We start from the raw sequence: 10,861 nt of genomic DNA, 5'->3' as shown, positions 1-10,861 counted from the left end.
GATGCTCCGCTCTGAGGGTTAAGCCCAAAAGTGCCCCCCCTTCCCATTCAATTCTTCGTAGAAACGAAGAATAAACGGAAGGTCTTCTACAGTCTATCAGTATATCTCTTCAAAATGTGTGTAATTTACATTACAAGAGATTTAGCTGACACATTGCATTATAACCCATGCATTACATTGTTGTAATGGGGAGCAATAAGGGGTAAGGTGTCCTGCTCAGGGACACTTTGACATGGTGCACAGAGGGCCGGATTCGAACCACCAACCTTGTGCACCCGGCGCACTGCACTACTCTGTGCGCCACCATCGCCCAAACAATGTTCATTGAGCTTTTTTTCAACCTTTGACTTTTAATATCTTGAAAATTAAGAAATTTGAACTTGGTTTTTCCCGTCTCTGTTCTGCCAATTAATTAAAGGCACATAATTTAATTTGATAATACCTTGTGTGCTTATTAAATACATTTACAGAAAGCATGGGGCGTCCCCCCTGAAATCCTATGTCTAAAGTCCCTTGTGACCCCCTTGGCCCTGCTCTCCTCTAACAACACAGAGAAACCCTGACAGAGGAATGTGTGTGTGTCATTGACCCTGCACAGGTTCACCAGGGTTTGGCCAGTTGTCCTAACCAGACCCTGCTGGTGATCGCCCCCAAGCTGAGGACCATCCAGAGGGCCCATCACATTGTTGTGATGGATGACGGCAGAGTTCAGGAGCGAGATGGAGTTGAAGGGGAGCTACTACCGACTGAGGGAGGAGCTCTTTGAGGACGAAAATCCAGCCCAGTGACGCAGCGCTGCCCCCCTGGACCCATCTGTGAGATGGTTGTTCTGTGGGACAACGTTGGACCAGGCAGCCGCAAAGAACATATCATCAGGATTTTTTCATCAGGAAAACGTAACAAGACCACGTTTTTTTCTTGTGGACCAACGTAGCTTTTACACGTTTTTTTTGGAGACTGGGTTGAAAAAACTGCCCAAAAAATGAAAACGAATGGCTGCACTACTGCCCCAGTACGGTAGGTGGCGGTCTCGCGCATGGTGGCGCGTCTTCTAACCAGTGGGAGTTAATTTCCGGGATAAACAAGGACATGCGTGTGTTAAATAAGTCTCCTTGTGACTTTGGTGTCCTGTCTCTCCTCCCCGTTGGGTAGCGTCCCCCCACCATGGCGGCCTCGGCCCACGTCTCCAGCGTCCGGTCCCTGTACAAGCGCATTCTGGTCCTGCACCGGTTCCTGCCGATAGACCTGAGAGCCCTCGGGGACCAGTATGTGAAAGACGAGTTCAGGAGACACAAAAGCGCTGCAGCCGAGGAGGCGAAGGGCTTCATGGCAGAGTGGAAGGTAAATGAACAGTACTCGGCCTATAGTGTGAGTTCCGCTCCCTTTCCCCTGTACAATGAGCCCGGACACGTCGTTGCGGGGGAAGCGGTCTGCTGGCGGCTCTAACGGGGCTCTTTGGCTGGCCTCTGATGGCTTGAGCCTCGCGGTGTGATGGCTCTCCGTCGCCACGTGATGGCAGCGCAGGGCCAGTGAGCAGGAGGCGCACACTGCGGGAGGTAAAAGTCGAGTTGGGTCATATTTTAACTCCTACCGTGAACCGGAAAGTTTTAGTGTTTCGTATCTTTTTGTATCACTTTCAGATTTGGCATAGGGGGGCGTGACATCACGAGTGACAGTTTAACGGAGAGGGCTGCGTTGCCTTCAGGAAACGTGTGACAGTCAGGCCCTGTGACAATCATGAATCAGCACTGTTCATGCAACATATTCACTTATTTTAGTTGTATCAACCTCCAGCTGCTTTCATAATGTCAACCTTGATAAACACAACCTTTCAAACCATTTTGCCCAAAGTGATGTAACACCAAATGTAAAATCTTGCAACAGAGGGGCTATTGATGTTGACATAGGAGAAAAACGTAAATGTTCCCAGTGCTGGTCAGAGTAGAGTCATTTATAATATACTGAATACTACTGACTGCTCGGTTGGGTAACAGAGTAAAACACACTGAGAATTCAGCGGAAGAGACACATTTTAATTCTTATTTCGATGCACTTGCCATTCTTCCTTTAATCATTTTTTACTGCATATGACTATTTTACTACATGAATTAACGCAGGCCTACTCTGATGAAAAAGTTCACCAGCCCGGCACCACCCTCGGACCTACCAGGATTCATGTGCTGATGAGGGATCCGTACGCCTCCAATTCCCAAAATAATCAGAGTGAGCCAGGTCCCTTTTTTTATATCCCTACAGGGGAGAGCTAATGTTTTACTGCACAATTACGTACTGCTGGGGGATCGCAAATCTGCCATCTGCAGCCAATTTCTCTAATGAAGTAGATGAGATTGCAGATGGGTTCCTGAGAGCTCCGTTTGTCATCGCCATAAGTGAGAAGCCACCAGGGAGGAGGAGTCCTTTCATTAGGCCTCGCTGTATCAGTATGCATTGTTTACGACCCAGAGACCATTTGCATCCGTTCCAATCGGGGGACCAGCGGCTTTCCTCATATTCACACACTCCTTTTGGCTGGATGACAATAGCAAATAGTCCCAGGCAAAACTTTCTATTGAAAAATAAAACAATTGAATATAATAAATTGCTGAGCTGACTTGGCATTGGAGGATGAATCTAGGAGCATACGTTAAGAATATCAAAATGTTTTTTTTTTTTCTTAAAACCATGACGCAGTTCATCACATGTAAATCTACAAATAATATGAATGGAATGTAACAGTAGTTTAACTGGAAAACGACAATATGGATGAAATTCAAATATAATATTTTTTATAAATATAACTTTTTTCCTCCTATTGAACTTTATATGTTTACATTCCATTCATATTTCCTTGTGATGTACGACTGTCTATTGCTGGGCTTCCAAGGTCGCCTGAGATTGCGCTGCTCTCACGGCACAACTTGCTGTCTTGTAAGTCGTAAATGGACTGACTAGAATACGTACATATCATTAATTTTATATTTACAGCCCAAAATCACACATTTACCCCTGAGGGCTTTACAGTCTGCACGCCATACATCCATATAGTGTCCTGCCTGCCCATTGTTTTTCCACATTTGGTAATTCATTCACTGTTCCTTGGATGTGTGTTATGTTCATTCATACTACCTGTGTAGGCCACAGCCGAGGGGGCCCTAACCCTCAACCCGGCCCCTTTGGCTGTCACCAACCTTGTACAGAAACAAAGTTCAGCACAAAGCTGGACAGCGTCTGCAAAGATGTCCTGTAGTGTGACCACGACATCAGAGCAGGGCATTCAGACTTCTGCCAGGAAGGACGCTACTTTGGTATAATTTGGGTGCAAATAAAATCATTTCCGTCTGCAGCATCCCTATTAGCTTCCACAAATCCAACATTGTTTCTTAGTGAGATCCAATCACAGCAGCACATTAGTAGACAACACACACAGCTAATTCCCACATCCCAAATTGCATTATGTGATTACTACAGCAGAGGCCTAATAACACAAACTGTGCCCAGAGTCCTCTTCTCCTCAGCGTCAGTTCCGTCAGCAGGAGGTGGGTTTCCACTGTATCTCTGCTTGAACGGACACGGAGCGACGCGCACAATCCGATTACAGCCACTGAGTGTTCACTGTGTAATCCATTTATTTCAGAGGCACCCATGGGAGTTCTCGGCTACTAATAAATCTGCTCCATTGAGCCGAACAAGCTTTCCCCAAAGAGGAAGAGACGAGGGAGTAGTGTGCATAGGAAATGATCAGGACGTAGCAACAGTTTGACCTACTGTGGTCTACATTTGTGTTGTTCAATTCCTGGTATTCACCAACAGGTTCCTACAATTCACAAGACCTAAAATCCTAAATCCTCCTGAAAATCTCATAAACTTGTGGTTTTGTTTTGCTTTTTTGTCCAAAAAGATGGGAAAGAAAGTAATAGAAAACCAGAGTTTAGCTGATGAATAAACGGTGTCTGCCACATTATCTGGTAATCCATCAATGGGTAGCTCGTCGTATGAAGAGAACCAGATCGGAAGGCTCCGCCCCTTTCAGGGCTGTTATTCACTCCGCCACTTTATTCCCATGCACAGCTGCTTTCATGTTGCACGTGGGATTGAAAACGTGGGATCCTAAAAACGTTTATTTCCCAGATTAACAGAGAATTGTGATGGAAAACAAAATGGTCCGTCTCTCACACACACACACACACACGCGTTAATGACCTGCTGTTGGATTATGAATACCAGGCTTCACATTGATTTCCGCTAGTGGGTAAACATAATTGGTGGCGCTGGCACGTGACCGCATTGATCAGACCGCTGATTAAACAATTCTGAGCTTTTACGAGGTAACAATAATGTGACCCGGTAACAGTTTGAGGTTCCAAACAAAGAAAAGAATTATCCCTCGGTCCGCCATCTTTTATTTTTGAGCTTCGCGCTGCTTAGCCGTGAGCATGAACGCGATCTGATTGGCCAGTGCCCGTGCTGTGGTATTTGCATGAAAGGTGCTGCGAGTGAACCGATGCCCAGCTTGAGGGAGCTCCTGTGGGGAGCTGAATGTGTGTGTATTGCTGACAGATAACGTCTTGTCACTACAATATGTTGGATTCATGTTAATGTGTATTTAACGACAGTAAATACAATTCTGATGCTGAAGGCAATTAAATTTGTGGGGAAAAAATTGGTTGAAAAAAAAAAAAATTGGCTTATCAACCAAAAATGTTGCGACCTCAAACAATGGCCTGTCGTGCCGAAAGACTGCGTGATTTCCCCGAAGAAGACTTTCACCCCATCGCCTCCCCTTCTAGGATTTATCAGATTTGCTTTTAATAAAAACCAAAGTGGCGATGACACCGGTGGCCTTTACATGTCAGACCCCTGCTAATCCCATGGATCCAAGAAAGAACATTCATTTACTGAAAAGACTTTCCTGGAATTCTGAGTGAGCGTGTCAAATCGTTGGCGTGTTCGTTTAAGCGGCCTTGGGGAGGATATTTCCCCGTTGGCAAATATTGCCCGTAATGAGATTACGTGCAGGAAGAAGGCTCTGAGGAACAGCTCCTTTATTGCTCAGCAGGGAACACGTTCCCAACGCCCAAGACGCCGCGTGTACCTTCACACACAACTATGTAGTGCTACACATTCATCTTTGGGCCCATCGCAGGGGACTCATTGACCAATAGAAAACCACATAATTGAGGTTTAGTGTTTAGCCAGACGGGATTGGGTCCTTTTTGAAATTATAACTGGTCACATTTATCAATTCACCAATAAGGAATGTAGAAAAAAACCTCCTGCAGTCATCTTGAATAATTTGAGCTGTAAGTAGAATCCAATTATTATCCGAGCATTCTTACTCGTGTTGCTCAAAGGTAAACTACAGATGCAACTAAATTGGACGTCTCAAGAAAATAATAGATACTGCAACATAAAAAACAAGTGGTCATATACACGCTACGTACGCTAAGCATTAAATAAATGTTAAAGATGGGTTGGAAGACCTAGTACTAATCACTGTGCCCCCCCCGCCCCCCCGTCCCCTCTGCAGAACTACAAGGACACCCTGCAGACCCAGGTGCTGGAGTCAGCGGGGGGACAGAAGCGCTCGGTGAAGTTCGGGGCCAACCTTCCCGATGGGACACTCGGCAGCTTCCAGGACGACCAGATAGGCCAACTGTACGAACTCATGCTGGAGTCCACCAAATCCAGCAGACAGTTTGACATCCAGGAGGACGGCAAGTGAGCAGCGGACTGTGGACAAAATACAGATGGTGCCATGATGCATTCAGGGCATTAACACATCACCTATGAATGCTTCAGACGAGAAGTGGCGCTTAAAAGGCCCTGTAGAGGCATTTAAAGATATTTGATTATATTAAAGTGCTGTGTAATAGCTCCTTCTTCCTGTGCTTGTCTGTAAAAGCTGCATTTAGGTGGCACTAATTAGTCTCATTTGTCATGTTCCTTTTTCATGAATACCAAAGTGCGTTTTGTTTCTAGTAAAGGAGATGCCCTCAGATCTCACAGCGATGCTTCTGTCAGCCTTGGTGCTGATGCTGCCGTTGCTGGGGTCCAACTATGAGCACATGAATCCATGAGGTGTGTGCTGGGTGGGGGGGGGGGGGGCTGTGCTTTGCTGTTTCCAGCACGAGCAGGAGATCTTCTGTCCAATATTTAGAAGGCCTTAAATTGACATTTTTGACCTCCCCCCACCCTCCCCCCTGTCTCCGTGCAGCATGGTCTTCGTTTTGGAAAGTATGGTCCAATTTTAAAAAATGTAAAAGCTTTAGGGCGGACCTGATTGACAGGTCTCTATCACAGCTGTGTACTGTGGCGGGGTCTCATTTGGTGAGCTGCATCCTCATGAGGACCTGGGTTGGGTCCTCCGACAACTGAAACGGGACGGTCTGGCCTCTGGGGGGACTTGGGAGCTTTGCCGTTGCCTAGCAACCGGCAGCACTTGACAGTAAAAGCCCCAAAAACGTCTAAAATGCAGATAGAGAGGATAATCTTCTTATTTAATTTAATAAGATATGCTTTGAATCCCGAGCAACATATATTTCAGGCTTAGGGAAGAACATTTCCGGTCATTTCAAATTCAATTCGGTTAAGCCATGTACTTTTAGCTAAAAGGAATATTAAAATCTTCAGGGAGTGGGAAATCAATACAGTCAAGACAACAGTTGCCAACCTTATTAAATATGCAGACTTTTTATTTTCCTCTTGCATAGTATACAAGTTCAGTCTAACATTAAGATATTGCAGAATATATCGCATCCAGAAAGAATTCACAGCGCTAGACTATTTCCACATTTTATGTTAGTGTGTGGGTCTTAATTTAGGAAAGAAAAATTTAAAAAGCTTCAGGGCGGGCCCACTGTGATTGACTCTAGTTGAGTACCAGTCTGTCCAGCACTCACATGGGATGTGAGGGCATCTGGTCGGTAGTCATGGAGACCAGATGGAGTTGTCTTCTTGCAGGGACCACAGCACCGGGACTTTCTCCTGCTTCAGGCTCAAGTTGAACATATGTTGTAGCACAATAGACAGCTGGATGACGCATGTCTTCAGTATCCTGGGGCTTCAGCTTTGCCTTGGTTGAGTCTCTCCAGCAGACGTCTGGGGGGGGGGCGTTTGGAAGGTTTGATGTGTGGGGGGGGACAGCGAGTCAGTTTACCTCATTGGCCATCCCAAGGGAGCCCCCCTGTTGTCTCCCTCCAACCTTGAAGCCAGTTATTTGCTTCATCTTGGTCCACACCTCCTTCCAGCTTCCTCCTGTAGGAGTCCCTGCTCTCCCTGAGCTTCACCCTCAGGTCTCGCTGGACCCTCCTCAGCGCCTCCCTGTCTGCAGACCCGAGAGCTGCCTCCTTCTCATCAAGTCGCTGGTGATCTATGGTTTGTTATTTGGCCAGCAGCGTACAGTCCTGGATGGTGTGGCGATTTGTTCAGAGTATCAAGTCCTAGTTAGATCTATGATAAATGCCAGTGTGAAAGATCCCGGCTAACATGACTTCCATCACTCTCACCTCACACAATTTTTAATCCGTCGGTGTACAAAATGTAGTTGTTGGGAAGCCAAGTGATTTTATACATATCAATGAATACCTTTTGAGCAGGGCCCAAAGGGAACAAGGCCAGAGCATCAAGTGCCTTTTAAATGCTAATTAGGATTAATTAGGAGTGAGAGGCCTTTGTTTGTTTGTTCATGTTTTCTCCTGTTTTCGGGTAGGGAGATAGGTAAGACACTTGTATTTGGTTTGTTTCTTTGTGTGTTCTAGGAAAGGTAGGGGACCTGCACAGATTGTTTTGTTTGTTTTGGGCCACGCTCACCCTGAAGTTCATGACCTCGAACTGAAATAAATACCATTTGTGAACGAGAATGCTGCGGCATTGGTCTTAATTTGGGAGGTGGGGAGACTCTTGTGTACGCTACTTCCGGCCTCCCTAGGGCGTAACATAAGGACGAAAAATGAGAGATTGAGCGCATAAACTCATCCCCTGGTGGTCACCAGAGAGAATGTACATTTTAAGACACTTCCATCTGCCGAACCGGAGTTATCTGAGTTGCATCCTGATTTTCAGAATTGAATTCTGTCAATCGATAGTCGTGGATTCACAAACCACACAAGATTCCACCAGGCTTCAAACGATGTGCTTGTGTCCAGCAGCTACCAGCGTCCTCGGCCTGCTGCTCCTGGCTTGGGGCGTAGAGGAGGAGTTTTGGGATCTCGAAGGAGCATGTTTTGTCATAAGCTGGTAAGAAAACTAAACTATTGACGTTCATTTTTTAATTGTCAATAATAGAAACAGGCACCACAACAATAATGCTGAAGGTTTCACATCTAAAATGAAGAGCTAAAAGAGGCTTCAGCACTAAAGAAACTGCAGATTCATGGACATTTTTGGACAGTTTTATATTAAAACATATTCATTACTGACACATTGTTTCTTATTCATGTAAACTCCCACAGGGAACTCATTCAATCATGAGAATTGTAACCCCCCCCCCCCCCTACCATGTGTAAAATAGTCGATTGCATTAAATAAGACGTATAAATATTGTAATTAAAAATGAAAAAGGCGTATCATATGGCCTGCAGGGTTATCTAAAGAGGACCAGATCCACAGCTGGCAGCTACTGATGAATCAATTATTATTGGCCAGCAGTCTGTTGTTCGTGTGAAATTAGTGTTGAAGAACAAACACTCCTGACGACAGACAATGAGGACAAAGAGAATTATTGAATTCTGTGAAATAGCAATCCAAGCAAAGAGCCTCTGTCCTGTTGTGCAGTTGGTTTAAGATTTGTCTCCCAATAACTCGCTTATGGCTTGTATTTATACATTGATACATGACGCCGTGCACAGAAAGCTTGGAATAATCAGACTTTTCTTCGGAAAATCCTTACTTTAGTTATTATTCTTTGATGCCTTTTTCAGAAATATGTCAATTCATTTCTATAAAAATACATCTGCATTTGATACTGCACTATTGGACCCACTTTTATTTATTATTTTCACATCTCCTTCTACAATTGTCATGTTCTTATCTAATTTTAAACATATAACCAATTGACCTACATTTAGCCATAAAAGTTAAATAAATCTCACTGTCCTGATAGTAATTGAAGGTGCTGCTGATGGATCTCCATGGTAACATATACGTTGTCGTACTATGATCTAACCTATAATCCTTTTCCAGGTGAGTGCACAGTGCTGTCCTTAGCCAATCACCTCAAATCATCCATTCATCAGGTTAGGTGTTTAACTCAAGTTTGGAATTGGCACATGGGAATATTGTCTCAAGCGTGTTTCTGTGTGTGTGCGTGTGCATCTACTCGCTTTCAACACAAACAGTAAACCATTCAACTGTTCATAAAAATACAAATTAAAGATAATCGTAATGCTCTTCTGCATCTCTTCAATTCATTTTATTTTGTATTGCACACAAAAACCAATTACAAATTTGCCTCAGCGAGTTTAACTTCATTCTTTGTCCCGAAACCACCTTTCTGTACACATGCTATCTCCTTGTATTATTTCCATTTCTGTGTATAAATATTTAATTCAAGTTACTGTTTTTTGGACTGCTATTTATAGCTTTTTGGATCTTGTTTTTTACTATGTAGACACTTTTCCCCTTATCTTGTCTGACTACCATTCACACCACGTAGTCACAGCTACGGGAGCCGGGGATCAAGCCTCTTTTTATGTAACGTCTTGTTTAAGTGACTCAGACATCTTAAATATGTCACTATTTATTGTTCACAATACTGGTGTAAAATACAAAATATTGGTCCAAACTAACATTGGCTTACTTATAAAGTGTATTGATCTATCAATATTGTTTTAGCCACCTGGCATTACATTGTATGCAATGGGCCATTCCCTATACTGAATACGTTTGGTACTTATAGTATGTTCTAAATACATTCCAATACTTACTTAAATACCACTTTAACTGTAAAGCTTTTACTTGCAACAGAGCAGTTCTACACCAAAGTATTCAACCTATTTTTAATTAAGTCAAAAATGTTCTTCATTTCTTACTTTCTCTCCTTCTTTCTGAATCTCTATCAATTTGACGGCAGATTTATGACAGGCTGCCATTTTTTACCCTGATATTTAGTTTTATCAGTTGGATTTATTTGTTTGGTGCTTACATACATCCTGGTGTCTTCTCAGTGACATGAAACAGCATATTGCTTCCAGAGAGGGGAGGGAGACCTGTGATTGACACATGGATTAGCGTGTTTAGTGTCAGTGAGGATCAGAGGTCGGTGTGACAGCTCCGTCCTTCAGAGTCAATGCGAAGCTGCCCAAATAGAAAAAAAGGCTTCATCAGAGAAATGTCATCATGATATGAGGATAATGATTATGGACAAACCCCCGTATACACATCAGATACAATAACAACACGTGATTTCAAGGATTAACGTGTTAATGATGATCCAGATCGATGTAGCTGGATGATGCAACTACTTTGATCACAATGGGCCCAAAACAGTGTCCATCATTCCCCCAAAGGACGTGCCGTGTTTTGCAAAATCACCACCAATATTTTCTGGCTATTCAATTAAGATTTGGCATCAATTTTTACATGTTGGCATTAAACAAAAACCTTGGAAGCTGCTGTCATTCTGCTCTCTGCACACAGCCGTGGAGGCTTTAAAAAAAAGGAATGAAAAGAATGTCATCACCCTTTTCAAACGGTTTTAGAATTTCACTGCATTTCTAAAAGGACACGACTTTGGTTTTTAATAATAAATTTCTGCTGTGTTATATACGCCCTCCATTACAAAAAAAATGATTTCAAATGTACAGCAAACCGGGTGTTTGGAGTGGGAGAAAGTTATTGAAAATTCCACGAAACAATGTGAAAG

General features: G+C 43.7%; 1 protein-coding gene across 1 annotated transcript; it reads left to right on the top strand.

Moving 5' to 3' along the window:
- The first annotated feature begins 1,065 nt into the window (after positions 1 to 1,065).
- On the top strand, positions 1,066 to 10,560 carry sdhaf3 (succinate dehydrogenase complex assembly factor 3). Its single transcript, XM_037474926.2, has 2 exons — positions 1,066 to 1,341; positions 5,528 to 10,560. The coding sequence occupies exons 1-2, from the start codon at positions 1,165 to 1,167 to the stop codon at positions 5,720 to 5,722; spliced, it is 372 nt and encodes a 123-aa protein (XP_037330823.1). The 5' UTR covers positions 1,066 to 1,164; the 3' UTR covers positions 5,723 to 10,560.
- Positions 10,561 to 10,861: the final 301 nt, after the last annotated feature.

Source organism: Pungitius pungitius, chromosome 17, assembly GCF_949316345.1.
Source record: "Pungitius pungitius chromosome 17, fPunPun2.1, whole genome shotgun sequence".
NCBI classification, from domain to species: domain Eukaryota; kingdom Metazoa; phylum Chordata; class Actinopteri; order Perciformes; family Gasterosteidae; genus Pungitius; species Pungitius pungitius.
Note: the sequence above shows the minus strand (reverse complement) of the source record. Positions and strands in the feature narration are given on the sequence as shown.